This window comes from Papio anubis, chromosome 11 (assembly GCF_008728515.1).
Source record: "Papio anubis isolate 15944 chromosome 11, Panubis1.0, whole genome shotgun sequence".
Taxonomy (NCBI): domain Eukaryota; kingdom Metazoa; phylum Chordata; class Mammalia; order Primates; family Cercopithecidae; genus Papio; species Papio anubis.
Window position 1 is genome coordinate 71,456,387 of NC_044986.1, and position 22,204 is coordinate 71,478,590.

The window sequence follows — 22,204 nt, forward strand, 5'->3', positions numbered from 1 at the left end:
TGTGGCAGGCGTGAGGATGGGGCAAAGAAAGGTGTTAGTTTGGGAGACAAGTTGCTTGATAGGCTGTATTTATTATTTTTTAATAAAAATGAGAAAAGGGTCTCACTATGTTGCCCAGGCTGGTCTCGAAATCCTGGCCTCAAGTGATCTGCCCACCTCTGCCTGCCTGAGTGATGGGATTACAGGCGTGAGCCAGGGCGTCCCGTGATAGGCTGGATTTATTATATTAAACTTGATCTGGAGTCTTCAGGGAGTGTGGGGCAGCAGAGTATCCCAGGAAGAGACATACACCATACCCTGGGATAGGACTTTTTGCATAGGTTTGAATTTGCTAGTACTTTGCTATGGGCAGAGTGCAGGGAGTGGTAGGAGATGACCAGGCAAAGGCGCAGGATGGGTTAGATTACAAATGGTGTCTTATGCCCCATGAAGGAGTTTAAGCCCTGTAATTGGTAGAAGGTGTTGGGATGTGTTAAAGAGAGTATTAGACAGCAGTTCTGAAGGGGTAGTGATAAAGAATTACAGATGTGGGAAATACGAAATGAAAACCAATGAACCAAGTATGTTTGGGGTTGGAGATACCAAGGAAATTCAGGATACAGCATATGAAGACCCCTCCTATATGGACGGAAGGTGGAAGTAGAAAATGGGAATTAGTTGTGTTCGAACAGTCTTAGTTCTATGGGGCCCCAAGAAGGTTTTTTTTTTTTTTTAAGTGCATTCTTCCTGTCTTACTTGTATACCCTAGATTTTTTGGCATAGCCTTGAAATAAAACACTCTGGTTTTTTTCTTATTCATAAGTTCTTTACACATTTATCAAAAAGAATTTGGACAATATTTTATGTTTTTAAGAAGGAAAGGATAATGCACATGTTTCTTCTTTCCCGAGAACTTCTACTGAGAGTTAAAGGTTGGGGAGGTGAAGTGACAGTTTACCAAAAAAAAGAAAAAGAAAAGAAAATATAGAGACAGAGGAAGATTTTAACATTAAAGGAGGAATTTAGGGAATGGCTGATGGTCATGACATGGTCGGCAGAGGAAGTTTTGCTTACCAGCCACACTTAGGCTTCTGAGTAGAGTGGGTATTATGTCATTGCTATTATAGCATGTGTTTATTTCACAGACTGCTTTTGAAGATTGGGTGGAAACTGTCAGATGTGAGGCGTAGCATGAATGAAAGGTAAATAGGGTGAATATTAGAAAGTAGATGAGGAAGTTTAATAATTTTAATGTGCTTTAGAAGCTCTCATGGACTTTCACATACCAATTAATAAAAGACGTAACTAAGTGATCTGGCTTTCAGTCTCCTAGTTCTCTACAGTATACCCTCAGTTTTCCACGTGCCTGCACGTGCCTACATTTGTATTGAGAGAAAAGGAAATAGTGTTTTTTTTTTTTTTTTTTTGAGACAGTCTTGCTCTGTTGCCTAGGCTGGAGTGCAGTGGCATGATCTTGGCTCACTGCAACCTCCATCTCCCGGGTTCAGGTGATTCTCCTGCCTCAGCCTCCCAAGTAGCTGGGATTACAGACATGTGCCCAGCTAATTTTTGTATTTTTAGTAGAGGTGGGGTTTCGCCATGTTGGCCAGGCTGGTCTCAAACTCCTGACCTCAGGTGATCCACCCACCTTGGCCTCCCAAAGTGCTGGGATTAAAGAAATGGTTTCATGTGGCTGAGTGCGGTAATCCCAACACTTTGGGAGACCGGGGTGGGTAGATCAGGAGGTCAAGAGATCAAGACCATCCTGACCAACATGGTGAAACCCCGTCTCTACTAAGAAATACAAAAAACTAGCCGGGCGAGGTGGCGGGCGCCTGTAGTCCCAGCTACTCGGGAGGCTGAGGCCGGAGAATGGCGTGAACCCGGCAGGCGGAGCTTGCAGTGAGCTGAGATCCGGCCACTGCACTCCAGCCTGGGCGACAGAGCGAGACTCCGTCTCAAAAAAAAAAAAAAACAAAAAAAACCCCAAAAAATTAGCTGGACATGATGGTGGGTACCTGTAGTCTCGGCTACTTGGGAGGTTGAGGCAGGAGAATCACTTGAACCCGGGAGGCGGAGGTTGCAGTGAGCCGAGGTTGCACCACTGCACTCCAGCCTGGCGACAGAGCGAGACTGTCTCAAAAAAAAGAAAAAAAGAAATAAATATTTTATGTAAGTAGGGATGCGTGAACTGTGGTGATCAGTCTTTGTTGCAGAATGGTAAATGATGCATGGATGGGAGAAGTGGGGTGATGGAATATTTCTTCCCTGTAATGCCTTAATTTGCATTTCCAAAGCACCTTTAAGCACCTTTTTTAATAGGACTCCCACATCTTCTGATACCTGTCTTCCCGCAGACCCCAGAAAGAGAATACACCAATTTTCGGATCATCCATTCCATTGTTGCCAAATATTTGAGTTGTTTCAAGTTTGGGGTAATTGTGAACAAAGCTGCTATGAGCATTCCTACACCTGTCATTGGTGCCCATGTGCACAGGTTTCTAAGGTATACACCTAGGAATGAAATTGCCAGTTTATAGCTAGGGTGACCATTTGTCCTGGCTTTTGCTTATTTTCCCAGTGTAACTTTTAGTTATACTTTTAGTTTTCAAAAGTATCTAGGTTTAGATGATGAATTGTATGGTCACCCTAGTCATAGATAGGTATGCCTGTCTTCATCTTTACTAAGTACCAAACTCTTCAAAGTATTATACCAGGTTACACTCCTTCCAGCAATATATGAATTCCCTTGTTCTTGCCCTCTCCAGTCTCAGCCTTTTTAGCTTTTAAAATTTTAGCCAGTATGGTAAATTTTGCACTTACCTGATTAGTAATCAGATTGCACAGCTCTTCATATATATATATATATATATATATATATATATTTTTTTTTTTTTTTTTTTGAGATGGAGTTTCGCTTTTGTCTCCCAGACTGAAGTGCAGTGGTGTGATCTTGGCTCACTGCAACCTCTGCCTCCCAGGTTCAAGCGATTCTCCTGCCTCAGCCTCCCAAGTAGCTGGGATTACAGGTGCCCGCTACCACAACTGGCTAATTTTTTGTACTTTTAGTAGAGGTGGGGTTTTGCCATGTTGGGCAGGCTGTTTTCGAACTCCTGATCTCAGTTGCCTGCCTCAGCCTCCCAAAGTGCTGGGATTACAGGAGTGAGCCCTCTGCGTCCGGCCAGCTCTTCATATACTTTTTTAGCCATTTAGATAGCCTCGTTTATAAAGTTCTGTTCAAGTCTTTTCCACCCTGTTTTTAAAAGTTGGGCCTTGTATCTTTTATTGCTATTTAGAAGTTCTTTATTTACTGTGAATACAAGTCCTTTGTCATGTGTGTATGTTGCAAATGCTGTGGCTTGCCTTTTCACTCTCTTTATGGTGTCTTTTAATGAACAGAAGTTCTTAATTTTAATGGAGTCAAATTTATTGGTCTTTATGGTTAGTGCCTTTTGTGTCTTGTTTTAAGACTTTTCCTACCCTGAGGTCAAGAAGATATTCTCCTATGCAGTACTATCTTTTAAAAGCTTTGTTGCCCTTAAATAATGTATAACTATGAGTAAAATACACTCTTCTTGACCCCAGCCTCACCATTACAATCTGTTTTTGCTTTCCTTCACTTTCTTCTATTCTCTGTTTTGAATTTTTACTTCTCTGCAGCTATAACTAAGAGCCAGGTGCTGACTTCTCCTGTCTCTTGGGAGAAAATGGTCATATAGACAGAAGTTCAGCCAGATTAGATTTTACAGGTCTCCAGCTGACTGTATTGCCCTTTTTCCTTTTATGAGCTAGCATTTATTGTGTTCCTGCTATGTGTCTGCCATCATCCTTGCTTCTTTCATATTTGTTATCTCAGTGATTCCTCTTAACGGTTCTGTAAAACAGAGAAGTATTCTCATTTTTACAGAAGAGAAAACGGAGACTTAGATTGACTTAGTAACATGTTCAATATCCTCTAGCCTAGGTAGCTAGCAGAATGGGGACTGGATCCCTGACTCTGATACTTCCCATCACAGCACACCTACTTGTTGATTAAAATGTCAGAAACCTGTTTTTTGATAACATCCAAAACCAAAAAGAATAACTTTCTTTTTTTTTTTTTTTTTTTTTTTGAGACGGAGTCTGGCTCTGTTGCCCAGGCTGGAGTGCAGTGGCGGGATCTCAGCTCACTGCAAGCTCCGCCTCCTGGGTTTACGCCATTCTCCTGCCTCAGCCTCTGGAGTAGCTGGGACTACAGGCGCCGACCATCACGCCTGGTTAGTTTTTTGTATTTTTTTAGTAGAGACGGGCTTTCACTGTGTTTGCCAGGATGGTCTCGATCTCCTGACCTCGTGATCCGCCCGTCTTGGCCTCCCAAAGTGCTGAGATTATAGGCTTGAGCCACCGCGCCCGGCCAAGAATAACTTTCTTACTCTTGATGTAACATGCCTTAAGTAAAGCACGAAGCTAACTATTGTGAAACTGGATAAAATACCTCTCTGTATATAGCCACTGGACCTTAAGTGGTCCATGGATGGATGACAGAAGGTCTGTTAACCCTTGAAAATGTATGCCAGTGCATATGGGTACATGTGCTTATTTTTTAGAGTAGAGCCATAATATTTATGAAACTCTCAAAAGGGAACCTGAATTTTTCAGGGTGTCTGGATATCTGGTCTGAAGACATCTGTAATACAGTTAACAAAGAATCCTGCAATAATCTATTTCAAAAGAATCATAAAAAAGTTAAGATGTAAAATTTTTCTCAGCCAGGTGCAGTGGCTCATGCCTGTAATCCCAGTACTTTGGGAGGCTACAGTGAAAGGATCCCTTGAGCCTTGGAGTTCAAGACATGCCTGGGTAACATAGTGAGACCCCCGCCTCTATTTTTATTTATTTATTTAGATTTTTTGGTATCTTTATTTTATCTTATTTATTTTGTTGAGATGGAGTTTTGCTCTTGTTGGCCAGGCTGGAGTGCAATGGCGTAATCTTGGCTCACTGCAACCTCCGCCTCCTGGGTTCAAGCAGTTCTCCTGCCTCAGCCTCCCAAAGAACTGGGATTACAGGCATGCGCTGCCATGCCTGGCTAATTTTTTGTATTTAGTAGAGATGGGGTTTCACCATGTTGGCCAGGCTGGTCTCAAACTCCTATTTCAGGTGATCTACCTGCCTCGGCCTGCCAAAGTGCTGGGATTATAGGCATGAGCCACCGAGCCTGGCCTTGTATCTCTATTTTAAAAAGTTTTTTAAAAATCACATTTTTTGGCCCAGCACGATGGCTCACGCCTGTAATCCCAGCACTTTGGGAGGCCGAGGCGGGTGGATCACAAGGTCAGGAGTTTGAGACCAGCCTGACCAACATGGTAAAACTCTGTCTCTACTACTACTACTACTACTACTAATAATAATAATAATGAAACAATGGCATGGTGGTGTGTGCCTGTAATCCTAGCTACTCAGGAGGCTGAGGCGGGAGAATCGTTTGAATCTGAGAGGCGGAGGTTGTAGTGAGCCGAGATCGCACCATTGCACTCCAGCCTGGGCAACTGGGTGAGACTCCGCCTCAAAAAAAAAAAAAAACAAAAAAAAACAAATCACGTTTTTCTCTTAATACATTATTCTCAGTCTTTGTCATCAAAAACCAGCTAAAGCTAATATGTAATTAGGGAGAAATCTAGGATGGAATAGGAATTTTTAAATGCCAAAAAAAGACACTCTAAATTTAGTTGATTATTTCTTAAGTGAAAGTGCTTAGTTACAATACATCATTACTAATCAGTGTACCCTGGCTCCAAAGGCCTGATGACTTCAAATGACTTTTCATCTTGTCTCTAAATTCCTCTGTTTTACAAGGGATCAAATTTCCTGTGAGGTTCCTAACAGTGTGATTAAATTTTAGAGACTGAAACTATTGAGCACTTAAATGCAGGGATGACTATGCAAACCTAATTCATGGGTTTCACCAGGAGATTTGGGAACTGTCTCTACTAATTTATGATGATGGTGTTGAAACTAATCTTTGCTAGAGATTATGGAAGCCATAATAGTTTATTGATGGTTCAGTTATTGTTTGTTGAAGCACATTTACACAATTATAGTTTAATGACATAACAAGGATATTGTCAACTAGGAGAGCATGACATGAAAAATTAAACTTCCAATTAATATAATATGTATTAGTTGAAATGATAATTTTTATGGTGATTTAGCCTCTTAGAAATCCTTGGAAAACATTATTAGCTTATGAATTGAAAACTCTCTTTGTTAATGAGTAGTGGGAAAGAACTTAGTGTTACTCTAAAAAGATGGGGAATTAAATATTCAGTTCAACTAACGTTTTATTGAGTGCCTGTTCTGGGCTTGCTGCTGAGTTAGGCTCATAAATATAAGTTGAACAAGATTGATGTTTGGAGAGGTGAAATACTGGTTGCTTTTGTTTTTTCTTTCAAACACCCTTCCCTCCAGAGTAGATGGATACTATTGCCAGAGTGATTCAAACATTCAACAGGTTTGTGTGTGTATGTGCATGCCCTTCACTGTGCATTATGGTGTCACCTGCTCCTGCAGTGGCTTCCTATTCATCTGTCACATTCACACACCACAGCTTGACTTTGTTCACAGCCAACTTTCTGTTTTACTTTTTTTGAGACGGATTCTGGCTCTGTTGCCAGGCTGGAGTGCAGTGGCGCGATCTCGGCTCACTGCAACCTCTGCCTCCCGGGTTCAAGCGATTCCCCTGCCGCAGCCTCCCGAGTAGCTGGGACCACAGGCACGCACCACCACGCCCGGCTAATTTTTTTGTATTTTAGTAGAGACAGGGTTTCACCATGTTGGCCAGGATGGTCTCAATCTCCTGACCTTGTGATCTGCCTGCCACAGCCTCCCAAAGTGCTGGGATTACAGATGTGAGCCACCACACCTGGCCTATTAATGTTTTTTATTTTTTAATTATATTTGTCTTTTTTAGAGACAAAGTCTAGCTCTATTGCCTAGGCTGGAGAGCATTGGCACAATCATAGCCCACTGTAGTCTCAACCTCCTGGGCAGCTCAAGAGATCCTCTTGCCTCAGTCTCCCGAGTAGCTGGGTCTACAGGTGTACATCACCACACCCAGCTAATTTTTTATTTTTATAGAGGTGGGGTCTTGCTATGTTGCCTATGCTTGTCTCGAGCTCCTACCTCAAGTAATCCTCCTGCCTTGACCTCCCAAAGTGCTGGGATTAGAGGCGTGAGCCATTGTGCCTGGCCCAACTGAATTTCTTTATCCCTTTTCAGCATATACGTGTTCTAGTCAGGCACATTGACTTGGTGTCCCTTTTGTTTGACAGCTCATTCTTAGCTTCTGTTGTTTCACTTTGATTTCCGTCATTCATTCCTTGATACATTTATTTAGCAAATAGGCATTGAACCCCTCTTATCAAGTTGTAGTCTTGGGAAATCTTAGGGTATACAAAGATGAATCAAGCATGAATCCTGTTTTTAAGAATTTTACAGTCTAGTAGGGGTGACAAGGTTAATACACAAGTAAGCATAATACAGAGTGGGAAATGAATGTCAAAACAGTAAAAAAGCTAAAAGCTTCCTGTTAGACAAAGATGTTTGGGCTTTTGAGAAGTTGTTTGCACTGGGCCATGAAGGATTTGAATTTGGGCAGAGGGATGGTGGGGCACTTATCCAAGCTCAGCATTATCTTTCAAGGTCCAGTTTTCAGTCCCATCCATCCAAGAGATGTTCATCCATCCTTCACGTGGTTTCAGCAAGGTAGTATAGTCACTGTTGTTTCCAGACTTCTTCCTTCTGTAATCAGAGGAACACTTTCTTTAAAGCAAATCTTCCAGGGAAGACCAATATACATAAAACAGTTAAAGTGGAGCTGCACTGTTGGATTCAAGGTGCTGTGATGGCCCCAAGTTTAACCCACAAGGGGGCACCTGAAGGTAATACCCGAGGTAATTCCTTGTCACAAGAGATCCAAAGAGCCTAGTTTGAAAACCGCTGGAGAGACAGAAAGAGTTTGGGCTTTGGCATCTGAATTAAAATCCTTCATGACTTAATAACTCTGAGATCTTGGCTAAGTCAAGCCTGTTTTCCTTTTGTAAAAACAACAATGCTACCTTACACGTTGTTTTAAGGTTTACGGATAATCTATGTAAAGTACCTGGACCACAGTACATGTCAGGAAATGGTTGGTATTATTATTATTATAGTTCAGTGCTTTGTTATTTCTTTTTTTTTTTAAACAACTTATTGAGGTGAAGCTCACATAACATAAAATGAAAAAAAATTAAAAAGTGAACAAATCACTGGCATTTAGTACATTCAGTGTTGTGTCACCACTGCCGCTATCAAGTTCCAAAACATTTCTATTGATCCCAAATAAAATCCCTTACCCATTAAGCAGTTTCTCTAGATATGTCCCTGAGACACCACCAATCTATGTTTTGTCTGTGGATTTATGGATGTTTCATATGAATTAAATTATATGATGTGTGGCCTTTTGTGTCTGGCATCTTTCACAACATAATGTGTTTGAGGTCCGTCCACATTGTAGTCGCATGTATCGAAACTTCGTTGCTTTTTATAGTTGTATAGTATTCTAGCGTATGGATATACCACATTTTGTTTATCTGTTCATCTGTTGATGGACATTTGGGCTGTTTACACCTTTTGGCTATTGTGAATAGTTTTGTTATGAACATGAGTGTATGTGTACTTATTTGAGTATCTGTTTCCAATTCTTTTGAGTCTATACCTAGAAATGGAATTACAGAACCATATGGTAGTTCTGTGTTTAACTTTTTGAGGAACCGCCAAACAGTGCTTTGTTATTTCTTAATTGCTTCTTGTATGTTCTGTCTCTAGCTTTGCTTTGTATTCCGCATAGTACTTACCACAGGGCTGCATGCAGGGAACATCAACTCACTAAATATTTGTTGGTTTTTCTTTGATTAGTATTTATAACCTCACCTCCCAGTTCACATGTTTTGGGCCTGAAGCATTGATTTCAGAGGAAATAGATGCATCCAGGATTTGAAAGATAACAAATATCACCATAATGGATGGTGTTTGATGTTGTCAGACAACAGATATTTGTTAACCAAGGACACTATTTTGTACAACTCTGCCAATAACCTGAGCTGGGTGCTGATAGAAGAAAAATAAGTCCGAGTTCCTTCCCCTAAACAGTTCTGTTCTGTTTCGGAAGATACTGCTTAGATTTGTGGACGCTTACTCAGTTACAAAATCGGCTTTGAAAAAATCCAGGTTTTCCGACGGTGATCCCTTTGGGGGAAAAAAAAAAAAAAGAAAGAAAAAGCCAGGAGCTTATGAAAGTAAAAGAGTTAAAAATAACTGTTAGCAAGTAAAACTCAGGATGACAAAAGTGTAAACTCTATTATTAATCTTTGTTTTTTCTACCACTGTTTTTTGGCTCATCCATAAACTCATGACTTGAGTGTTATGACACTGGTTTTGAAACAACACACACAGCTTTAGTAAAAGCTTAGAGGGGGCCTCGCATAATACTTATGATCCAGGATATTTTGACTCTTCTTATGCTGACATGAATATTTCTGAATAGTGTTGATGTTTATGTAATACCAGTGAAACTAAAAGCTCAGTGCTGGACTAAGCATTTCTCTAGATATGTTTAGAATATTTGTAATGAATGATGTAAATAGTGTTATATTATAAGACCGTATGATGCAACCATATAATTTACTGATATTTTGTAGTTAAAAATAAAATGATTCACAACCTTAGAAAATAGAATAATTTAATTTGATGTAGCATAAATCACCAGAATTAATTTAGGATGATTTGCTACCTTTTTGATAGCCTTTTAGTCCAACTCTCAAGTTTTTATAGAAAAATGAAAAGAGAATAATTATTTTAGGGTTTTAGCTTGTGATAGAATGTCCTATCTCTATGTGAAACAAATCCCCGTGCTCTGAAAAAGAGAAATGGTGTGGATAATTCCAAATCAGGAAAAAAAAAATCATTTCTATTTGGCTTTTGAATGAATTATACATTTTTTTTTTCCTGTGGATTTGTCTTTCCAGTTAGATACTACTTAGGCTGAAATGAAATTGGTTTTCAATCTATTCTCTTGCTTATACGAATTTACAGTGGGGCCAGTGGAATGTTGGAAACAAATCAGCCTAAGATTAAAAAATTTGCAGTGGATAATATACAAAGTGGATAATATACATGTGTTTAGTTGAGAATTGGCTACAGATAAGAGACTTCTGATTTTGTTCCTCTCCTAGCTGTGTATTTTTTTTTAAACACTGTGATTCTGCTTGTAGCAAAGAGCTGCTGAGTTACATCTGCTTCTGCCTAATTAACTCTGTTGGTTGGTGTCAGATGAGAGCTAATTTTGAGATTAAATTGAGGAGTGGGGTGTCTGTTGTGGCTGGGGGAGGGGAGAAGGAGGATCCAAGGTTGCTTGATTGTTTTACATAAGATCGAAATGCAGTTATTCACAGTTGTTCTTTTAAATTTATTTTTTGCTTTTCAAGTAAAAATAATCAGTGCTGTACTAAAATGTGACTTGTGTCAATACATATTTACTATTATGTAAACTGGTACATTTTTCTTGTAGGTGAGCTTATTGGTCATATCTGGGTAGTCCATTCAGTACCTATGTGCCTGGTGGCCTTTGGGACAAACAGTGAATGCTGACCTTAAAACAACTTTTGACTATCTTTTTTTCCGATAAATGTTCTATCTGTTTGGCTATTTGAGTAGTAGTGGGTTTTGTTTTTGTTTTTGTTTTTCCATGATGAGATTCTTTCTTAGGAATCTGTCACAAACTTGATTTTTAAAATTTGAACAGATCTGGGCTTATGGATGAAATTTACTTCCTTAGGCACTTGGCTGGGTCCTTGGGGCTTCATTTTCTGTCTCAAGTTCCATATTTATGAGAATCCTTCAGTGGTGTGAAAAAATTATTGTATTACCAAATGTAGTATAATAACTCATTGGAGCTGTTTGTCTTCAATAGTTGTGGAGATACATGGATGGTTGCTGAGTTTAAGGATGTCCTTATGTCCACATGAACGTTTCCTTTTTTCTTTTGGCAGATTTGCCTGAAGACCTGGATAATCTCCATTTTTGTCATGGACTGTTAAAACGTTTGAAGTTCCAATTCTGGTACTTTCCCTTATTTTATTACATGTTTAACGTATAAAATGACAGTCTTATTGAAACGTGTTGGTAATGGATATAAACGACTGTTTTATGGATATAAATGATTGTGGGTAAAGATTGTGGGCCGGGCGCGGTGGCTCACATCTGTAATCCTAGCACTTTGGGAGGCTGAAGTGCGCAGATCATGAGATCGAGAGTTTGAGTCCAGCCTGACCAACATGGCGAAACCCCGTCTATACTAAAAATACAAAAATTAGCTGGGGGTGGTGGCGGGCGCCTGTAATCCCAGCTACTTGGGAGGCTGAGGCGGGAGAATCGCTTGAACCCAGGAGGTGGAGATTGCAGTGAGCCGAGATCATGCCATTGCACTCTAGCCTGGGTGAGAAGAGCAAGATTGTCTCAAAAAAAAAACAAAGAAAACAAAAAGCATTGTAGTAAAAGCTTGTCATGAAGGTATATTTTGGCTATCTATTAGGTATGAAACACATTTTGTTGTTGTTGTTTTTTGTTTTTGAGATAGAGTTTTGCTCTTGTTGCCCAGGCTAGAGTGCAATGGTGCAATCTCGGCTCACTGCAACCTCTGCCTCCTGGGTTCAAGCGATTCTCCTGCCTCAGCCTCCTGAGTAGCTGGGATTACAGGCACATGCCACCACGCTTAGCTATTTTTTTGTATTTTTAGTAGAGATGGGGTTTCACCATGTTGGCCAGGCTGGTCTTGAACTCCTGACCTCAGGCGATCCACCCGCTTCGGCCTACCAAACTGCTGGGATTACAGGTGTGAGTCACCACGCCCGGCTACGCATTTTGTTTTAATGTATGTTCATTTGCTTGTGTAACCAAAACACCTAAAAGCAACTTGGCAATATTGGACACTTTTCCTGTGACCTCTTCTACTTTCTGCAGTTGTATTTTGTGCAATCAAATTAGTTGTGATTCATCCTGAATAAATGATGAAAGATTAAATAATTACTTGGATATAGTGAAATATCTTCTAATGAAATTTTGCCCGAAACCATTTTACTTTGGAAAGCTCAATTTCCTGTTCTCAACTGACTGACACAGAATGATTCCTGTGTTCTATCCTGAAAGTGGTTGCACTGTGAAAGCCAGTGATTTCATTCCTAAACACACTGTGTTCCAAGTCTAACATTTTTGTCAAGGGTTTATATAATGAAACAAAAGGGAGTACTTATTAGATTTGTAGATGACATAGATGACAGAATCAAGATTCAAAACAATCTTTAGCAGGTTGGAAGATAGACTTAAATCAACTAGATGAAATTGAACTGTAATAAACGTTAAATCCCAGCATTTCAATTTGCAAAAGGAAAGGAGTGGAAAGACTCAACTTGACAGCACTTTTTGAAAAAGATCTGGGATTTTTAGTTGGACTGCATGCTCAGCATGGCCACTTGTGTGGCAGGGGTATTGAGGAAGTTCCTGTAATTTGGGTTGCATTTATAATTGGATAACACCTGAACTGCCATATTTTAAGATGGCCATTAGCCAAACTAGTGAGCAACCAAGAGAAGGTGGTGCTTTGAAACCATGTGATATGTGGAAGGGTTAAGGAACTGGGATATGAGTGGTCTAAGTTATGGCTGGAGGTAGCACGGGGTTTTGTTGTTAGTGGTTTTCAAAAGGTACTTGTTTTCGGACATCTGAAGGCCTCTCATATTGAAGAAATACTAATAATTGTCTTGGGATCGTTCCAGGGAATAGGACTAGTGGGTAGAAGTTATGGAGTGGCAGATTTTTGCTTCTCTGAGCAAGAAATATAGCTACCGCTGTGCAACAGTGGGGTGAGCTGCCTCAAAAAGTGACAAATTATCAATCACTGGAAGTATTTTAAAAATGTAAAGACTCATTGCCCATCTATTTGGGATATTGGGCAGGGATCTTTTATTGGATAACTAGAGGTTGGACTGGATGACCTCTAAGGTCCTTTCAGCCCCAAGTTTCTGAATCTGAGGGGAAAATGAGTAGAGTGAATTTACAGCTTACTGATCACAGAGGGGACAATCTTGTTTAAACCGCCTCCTTCAAGGTGGCATTTTCGGTTGGCATTTAAAACTGTACTGTTTGAACAAGTATAGTTCGATGACCCAGTTGTTTTTCAGCAACATTCCAGGATCTCTGAGAGCAAATACTATATTCTTCAGTATGTCTGGCTAAAGTTTTTAAGGAAAGATATTGTTTTCTCCTTTTAGGTATATTCTGTCTAAATAAATAATCAGAGATAACTTTAATTTTGTATTTTATTAGAAAATTTTCAAAGTATGTAGACGTTGCATTTGATGAAAGTGATAACTACTATATATTGAATATTAGATCATGTGTTCATTTAATCCTCTCAATAATCCTGTAAGGGATATACCAGTATTATCTACAAGTAAAGTGACGGACGCTTTCTCCACTGGACATTGTGGTAGAGCTGGGGTTCAGACCCATGTTGGTCTCTTTGCAGAGGCAGAACTAGCTAGAGCAGGCAGTTGTGGCTCAGGGGAGAACAGTGATGGACTTAGTTGGATTTTAGAATTGGCTGGGCGCAGTGGCTCACGCCTGTAATCCTAGCATTTTTGAGAGGCTGAGGAGGGCAGATCATCTGAGGTCAGGCGTTTGAGACCAACCTGGCCAAAATGGCAAGACTCCGTCTGTACTAAAAATGCAAAAATTAGCTGGGCGTGGTGGCACATGCCTGTAATCCCAGCCACTTGGGAGGCTGAGGCAGGAGCATCACTTGAACCCAGAAGGCAGAGATTGCAGTGAGCTGAGATTGCACTACTGCATTCCAGCCTGGGCGACAGAGTGAGACTCTGTCTTAAAAAAAAAAAAAAAAAAAAAAAATTAATGGTGTTTGACCCTTAAATCTGTTTTGACTCTTACCTTGGGTGAATTCCATCTTCTCCCGAGCCTCAGTTTACCCACAAAGTTGTTCTGCAGTTTAAGTGACAAGTTATATATGAGCACACTCTGTACAGTTTAAACTATAAAAAGAATTAAGAAGTGGGTGTTATCATTGGAGACCAAGATTAGAGCTCAGGTTTGGCCCAATTCCCAGGCCAAGGTTCTTTCTCCTTGTATGCTCTTTGTAGATGTACTTAATACCAGATTGGAGATCTAGGGTGGTTTTCGTATATACCAGGCATCTCTCAGAACAAATACCACTGTCCACCTGAAATCAGATGTGTATATACCTTCTTTGTATTGAGCTGTTTAATGAGCTAACTGGGTATTAAGATAATTAGAATGCTCTACTACTTAAAGGTGAAGGGTTATGTTACTATATTATTTTCAATTTTCCAACTTGTGGGTTGGAGGGTATCATAGACCTCTGTTAAAGGGATGGGGGAGGTGATTCCATAGAAGTAGCTAGAAGGGAAGTTTTTTTAGTATGAGACTTGGGAAATACAATACCTAGCTGAAAGCAGGATTATTTACTCTTTTTTTTTAAGTTCAGGATTTCTTGAAATAAGTTTAATGTACTTTCATCAAATTTTTTATATCATAGATTTATTCTTTCATGTGTATTTTATGTTTATGGAAGACATATACCTTGAACCACTTTCATATAATTTTGTTAATTTCAATAAAGATAATTAAATGTGTAATTTAGATGTGATTATACTTCATAAATGACTTCATATAGAGAAGTGAAACATTCTAAAAACAATTTCTTCTCAGACTGTGACCCAATTTCTTGTTGAAAAATATAGTCACTGTGGCTGTGTTATGTAATACCTGCCTGTCATTACTTCTGTGGTCATTCTGTGTCTGAAAAAGTCATGCTAAAGAATCTTTTAGTTTATTTGTGTGAGCTTCATTATTAAGAGTCTTTCCCCTCTTTTTATCCTTTAAGGTCTTGATTTCCCAGTTAAAGATGTTCTTCACCCGAATGCAGTCTTTCCTGTTGGTAAAATAAGACAACCATCAACATTGCCTGTTTGTCTGCTTTTGAAGCTCTTAAGGATGGATGTTTGTAAGATGTTGCTTAATACAGTCTGGAATACTCTGTCCATTTGTTGAATTGTAAATGACTTTCAAATGTGCAAGTTCTGTTAAATACAAAGAGAACCTCTATGGGTAACTTTTGTGTTGAAGAAGTCATTTGTCAACCATGGTAAAACTTGCAAACCCACTTTATACAGAGTGGATTCTTGAAGCTATACAGAAAATAAAAAAGCAAAAGCAAAGGCCCTCTGAAGAGAGAATCTGCCATGCGGTCAGTACTTCCCATGGGTTGGATAAGAAGACAGTCTCTGAACAGCTGGAACTCAGTGTTCAGGATGGCTCAGTTCTCAAAGTCACCAACAAAGGCCTTGCCTCCTATAAGGACCCAGACAACCCTGGGCGCTTTTCATCAGTTAAACCAGGCACTTTTCCTAAGTCAACCAAGGGGTCTAGAGGATCATGTAACGATCTCCGCAATGTGGATTGGAATAAACTTTTAAGGAGAGCAATTGAAGGACTTGAGGAGCCAAATGGCTCCTCCCTGAAGAACATAGAGAAGTATCTCAGAAGTCAAAGTGATCTCACGAGCACCACCAACAACCCAGCCTTTCAGCAGCGGCTGCGACTGGGGGCCAAACGCGCTGTGAATAATGGGAGGTTACTGAAAGATGGACCGCAGTACAGGGTCAATTATGGGAGCTTAGATGGCAAAGGGGCACCTCAGTATCCCAGTGCTTTCCCATCCTCGCTCCCACCTGTCAGCCTTCTACCCCATGAGAAAGACCAGGTAAGCAAATGAGTAATGTTCATGCATTCTCACTACTGTCCTTTTGTCTTTTACAGTTTTGCTTAAGTTTTATGTGGACAGAAGTTCTGAGTGAAGTTTGATAGAATTGAATGTTTTGCCTTAGAGCAGGCTTTTGTATATATTGTATAAAATGTATATATTGTATTGCTTTGTGTTGAGGACTTCCTCACTGATTGGCCAAGAATTTAATGGAACAATCATGTGATTTGTTTTTAAGCTCTAATTGCTAATTGGTTGGTGCCTGAAGGGACCAGGAAGGATAATATTAATCGTCCTTCGTCCAGGCAGGGTCATATATATTTCAGAAATCTGCGGAAGGCCATTGTATATTTTTCTCTTTATTACTATTTTCAAAGAAGAATCTACAGACTTCTTCTTATTTTTTTGAGACAGAATCTAGCTCTGTTGCTCAGGCTGGAGTGCAGGCTGGAGTGCAGTGGCACAGTCTCGGCTCACTGCAACCTCTGCCTCCTGGGTTCAAGTGATTCTTCTGCCTCAGCCTCCCAAGTAGCTGGGATTACAGGAGCCTGCCACCACATCCGGCTAATTTTTGTATTTTTAATAGAGACAGGGTTTCACCATCTTGGCCAGGCTGGTCTCAAACTCCTGACCTCAAGTGATGCGCCCGCCTCCGCCTCCGCCTCCCCACGTGCTGGGATTAGAGGCGTAAGCCACTGCGCCCAGCTAGACTTCTTATTTTAATGGTGATAATCTATGCTTTTTTTTTTTTTTGAGATGGAGTCTTGCTGTTGTTGCCCAGGCTGGAGTGCAATGGCACAATCTTGGCTCACTGCAACCTCTGCCTCCCAGGTTCAAGTGATTCTTCTGCCTCAGACTCCCAAGTAGCTGGGATTACAGGCACATGCCACCATGCCCAGCTAATTTTTGTATTTTTAGTAGAGACGGGGTTTCACCATGTTGGCCGGGCTAGTCTTGAACTCCTGACCTCAGGTGATCCACCTGCTTTGGCCTCCCAAAGTGCTGAGATTACAGGCGTGAGACACCACGCCTGGCTGATAATCCGTGCGTTTAAGAAGTTATTGTAATATGTGACCTAAATCCCTCGTTTCAATTTAAAGTCATTTTTGATTGTCCACTTGTCTGTCTTGTAGGTGAATGTTTATTTTGTCTCATACAGTATCTTTTTAAAATACTCTGATTTCTTGGGACTTATGTTATTTCTATAGTATTTATAAATATATGGCAGAATTCTCCTTACATTGCTGCTACCACTAAGTTTTTGGTTAAGATTTTTCTTTGTTTCAAAGCTACTGTATTTACTTCCCAAACTAAAAACGAAGTAGAGCAGCAGAAAGTGATTTATCGTTCATGTCTAGTTTGAGGGTTTATTCTGTCTTTTGGGTGAGCAGATATATTGATATCAGTTAATTTTATTAATACATGTTACAAAACATTAATCATTGTTGATAGAAAGGTGGTTTTGACTGGGCAGGGTAGCTCCTGCCTGTAATCCCAGCACCTTGGGAGGCCAGGGTGGGAGGATTGCTTGAGCCCAGGAGTTCAAGACTAGCCTGGGCAACATAGTGAGACCCCTGTCTCTACAAAAAAAATCAAAGAATTAGCCGGGCTTGGTGAAGCACATCTGTAGTCCCAGCTACTTGGGAGGCTGAGGTGGGAGGATCACTTGAGCATGGGAGGTAGAGGCTGCAGTGATCCTTGATTGTACTCCAGCCTCGGTGACAGAGTGAGATCCTATCTGAAAGATAATGAAAGGAAGAAAGAAAAGGTGGTTTTGGCCAGGCACAATGGCTCATACCTGTAATCCCAGCACTTTGAGAGGCCAAGGTGGGCCAATCGCGTGAGTTCGAGACCAGCCTGGCCAACATGGTGAAACCCTATCTCTACTAAATATACAAAAAAATTAGCCAGGCATGGTTGGGGGCACCTGTAATCCCAGCTATTTGGAGGCTGAGGCAGGAGAATCCCTTGAACCTGGGAGACAGACGAGATCGCGCCACTGCACTCCAGCCTGGGTGACAGAGTGAGACTCTGTCTCAAAAAAAAAGAAATAAAAGGTTTTATCTCATGGGTTACTGCAGCCTTGACCTTTTGGGATCAAGCGCTCCTCCCAAGTAACTGGGAATACAGCGTACGCCACCATGCCCAGCTAAATTTTTAAATTTTTTGTAGAGATGGGGTTTTGCCATGTTGCCTGGGCTAAATGCAGTTTAGAAACAATCGAAACATGCGTGTTAGGAAAAGTTATGCTCCTCTTGTTTGGATACCATGAACCCTTGAAATGGAACGTGTTTTCCTTAGTTCTTAAGCTGGTAGAGGCCCAGCTAAAACATTTGAGCTTTAGATCAGCCCATGGAAAGGCAAACCACCTAGTCCTACAAATTGGATAGGACCTGGTGGTTTGCCTTTCCATGGGCTGATCTCAAAGGCTGGAGTGCAATGGCGCCACCTCGGCTCACTGCAACCTCCGCTTCCCGGGTTCAAGTGATCCTCTCACCTCAGTTGCCCAAGTAGCTGGGACTACAGGTGCTCACCACTGTGCCCAGCTAATTTTTGTACTTTTTGTAAAGATGAGGATTGGCGATGTTGCCCAGGCTCGTCTCGATCTCCTGGGCTCAAGACATCCTTCTGCCTCGGCCTGCCAAGGTGCTGGGATTACAGGCATGAGCCACTGTGCCCAGCCAACATTTATTTGTTAACTGTATTTTTATTTTGTTAGTCTTCTGCCACATTTATTTGATCCTTAGGTGGTGGTTGTGTTTGTGTAACCAAGCTTTAGTTCTCTGTGAGAGAATGTGGGCATAAAGAAAGAAGTAAACTTATGAAATTTTCTTCTTAATAACATTTGTTTAAAAGAAAATACAAAAAGCGACTGAAATCCTAATTCATATGTCTGACACAGCCAAATCAGGCACCTCTGTTTTTAATTAAAAATATATTATACATATATAATACATATATTATATATACTACATATATGTATAATATGTATAATATATGTATGTATTGTATATTTTTATATATATATATATATATTTGAGATGGAGTCTTGCTCTGTCGCCAGGCTGGAGTGCAGTGGCACGATCTCGGTTCACTGCAACCTCTGCCTCCCGGGTTCAAGTGGTTCCCCTACCCTAGCTTCCAGAGTAGCAGACACTACAGGCACGTGCCACCATGCCTGGCCAATTTTTTGTATTTTTGTAGAAATGGGGTTTCACCATGTTGGCCAGGATGGCCTCAGTCTCCTGACCTCATGATCTACCTGCCTTAGCCTCCCAAAATGCTGGGATTATAGGTGTGAGCCACCGTGCCCAGGCTTAATTAAATATTTTTTAATAAAAAATATTTTATTTTTAGTATAAGCTTTTTAATAAAAGCTTTTTAATAAAAGCTTATACTATGAAGAAATTCATTAAGGGACTATAGAGCCATTTCTTGATGGATTTGGATATCTTTGTTTTTTAAAATATATACACTACCCTAAGGTATGTTAAGGTTTTATAATGAACAGGTACATGGACTAATTCAGGCAGCTTTAGGCAATTTAGCAGTATGTTTCAATAATTTTGTGATCCAGGGGTTATTTTTACTTGTGATGGATGAGTCAGTACAAATTTTCCATAGTCTCTTCTGATCCTTCACTTTAACCTTGCCCATCATTTCTTGCTAACCTTATCATATTTTTTTCAGGCAGCATCTATACACAAGTATTTTTAATCTAAAGGAAAATTCATGTCTGAAAGTATCTAGGATTGAGAGCAGAGTAATTTATTGCTTAGCAGGCAATTGTTACTGCTCTTTTTAAGATGCTGATCTTTAAATTGTTTAATTAGCATCATGCTATAATGAAGAAAGCTGAGAAATGTTTTCTAGAATTTTTACTTGATGAAATTTGGAGACTAATTCTATTAAGTAATCATTTGATTCTTAAAAAACATAAATAAATAAAAATCAGTTTAAACAAATTTGGCAACATGTTTGTATTCTTTAATAATATAGCATTTTTTCCAGCCGGACACAGTGGCTCGTGCCTGTAATCCCAGCACTTTGGGAGGCTGAGGTGGGCGGATCACCTGAGGTCGGCAGTTCGAGACCAGCCTGACCAACATGGAGAAATTTTGTCTCTTAAAAAATACAAAATTAGCTAGGCGTGGTGCTGCATGCCTGTAATCCCAGCTGCTAGGGAGGCTGAGGCAGGAGAATTGCTTGAACCCGGGAGGTGGAGCTTACAGTGAGCCGAGGTTGCGCCATTCCACTCCAGCTTGGGCAATAAGAGTGAAACTCCATCTAAAAAAAAATAAATAAATAAATAAAAAATGTGAGAAAATTACAACCTAATGTATTACCCTTTGAAATTAAAAGTGGTTTAATAGTTTAAAACCATGTAAACTCACTAAGTAAATTTAATAGAAATTCTTAACCCGGGATCCACAAATGAGCTTGGGTGGGTATCCCACAAGTCCTCTGAAATAGAATGTAAAGCCATGTGTGTATCCACATGTTTTTCTTTTTTTTTTTCTTTTCTTTTCTTTTCCTTTTTTCTTTTTTTTTTTTTTTGAGATATAGTTTCGCTCTTGTCACCCAGGCTGGAGTGCAATGGCACAATCATGGCTCACTGCAACCTCTGCCTCCCAGGTTCAAGTGACTCTTCTGCCTCAGCCTCCTGAGTAGCTGGGATTACAGGTGTGTGTCACTACACCAGGCTAATTTTTTTATTTTTAGTAGAGATGGGGTTTCATTAATGTTGGCCAGGCTGGCCTCGAACTCCTGGCCTCAAGGGCCTCAAGTGATCCATCCACCTTAGCTCCCAAAATGCTGGGATTATAGACGTGAGCTACCATGCCCCCATGCCTGCCCTAACTAATGACTTTTTTTTTTATTGAGATGGAATCTCGCTCTGTCATCCAGGCTGGAGTGCAGTGGTGCCATCTCGGCTCATTGCAACCTCTGCCTCCTGGTTCAAGTGATTCTCCTGCCTCAGCCTCCCAAGTAGCTGGGACTACAGGCACGCACCACCACGACCGGCTAATTTTAGTATTTTTAGTAGAGACGGGGTTTCTCCATGTTGGCCAGGCTGGTCTCGAACTCGTGATCTCAAGTGATTCACCCGCCTTGGCATCCCAGGGTGCTGGGATTACAGGCGTGAGCCACCATGCCTGGCCATGACTTTCAAGGAAGCTGTTATTCTGGTTATTTTTTTGAGCAGTTATGTTAAATGCAAAACAAAATAAAAATAGTAAGAATAATAGCTAACATTTTGTAAGTGTTAAATGCTGGCACTATTCCAAGTGCTTTACATTTATTATCTCCTTGACTCGTCACAATAACTGCAAGGGAGGTAGATTATTACCCTTATTTTACAGATGAAAAAATGAGGCTGAAAGCTTAAGTGATTTGCCCAAGGTCACTGACAGAGCTAGTGAGTGGTGAAGCCAAGATTCTGACGAGACAGTCTGACTTCAGAGCTCTTTACCACTGGGCAGTACACTGGTCAACAGTGGTGGCTTTTTTTTTTCTTTTTTTGAGACCGAGTCTCGCTCTGTTGCCCAGGCTGGAGTGCAGTGGCACGATCTTGGCTCACTGCAAGCTCCGCCTCCCGGCTTCAAGCCATTCTCTTGCCTCAGCCTCCCGAGTAGCTGGGACTATAGCTGGGACTACAGGCACAGGCCACCATGCCTGGCTAATTTTTTTGTATTTTTAGTAGAGAAGGGGTTTCACCATGTTAGCCAGGATGGTCTCGATCTCCTGACCTTGTGATCTCCCCGTCTCCGCCTGTGGTGGCTTTTTATTAACAGTAAAAGTATCTCTTCCAGTTCTTCAAATGATTAGAAGCAGTTTTGCCCCAACAAATAGATTTCCAGCATTTTAAATTTGGTAGATGCCATGAGCTTGTTACGGTTTTTAAAGTAGATACTATTTATAATATTAGCAACATGGAAAGGCAGTAGAGAAAGTAGTAAGTCTGTGTCTAATTAGATTTAACATCATCATCATTCCGATGCATGACTGCTAGGAGGAATACAATGCAAGTTAAAATAGAAGGGCTCCTTCCTTTCTGAAATGTAATTGCACATCTTCTGATAGTCTAGAATTCAAATTGGGTATTACCACACTGGCTCCTTAGCATAAATTCTTTGTATTTATTTAAGAAAGCTCTCTTCGGTGAGGTGATATGGAAATGAATTAAACCACCGAAGATAAAACTTTATCTTTGACTTGGTGAGGGAACTCCTAAAGGATAGTATTAGTGTTTCTCATTAAAAGTAGTAAAGCTCAATTAGGTCAGATTATAAGGACTTTGGAAAGTCAAATATTCTAAGAGAGACTTCCGTTATCACTGCACACTTTGTAGCA

General features: G+C 40.5%; 1 protein-coding gene across 11 annotated transcripts in view; it reads left to right on the plus strand.

Annotated features, from left to right (window-relative positions):
* Positions 1-22,204, plus strand: part of KAT6B (lysine acetyltransferase 6B) — a 204,435-nt gene that overhangs the window by 2,798 nt on the left and 179,433 nt on the right. For 7 of the 11 annotated variants that reach the window (XM_017962917.2, XM_017962916.3, XM_031652318.1 and 4 more), the window contains exons 2-3: positions 11,046-11,115; positions 14,972-15,850. In XM_017962917.2, the coding sequence (XP_017818406.2) occupies positions 15,230-15,850 (621 nt within the window). In that variant the 5' untranslated portion in view covers positions 11,046-11,115; positions 14,972-15,229. The remainder of the gene's footprint in view (positions 1-11,045; positions 11,116-14,971; positions 15,851-22,204) is intronic. The other 4 variants (XM_031652320.1, XM_017962919.3, XM_017962920.3 and 1 more) reach the window with 1 other exon arrangement.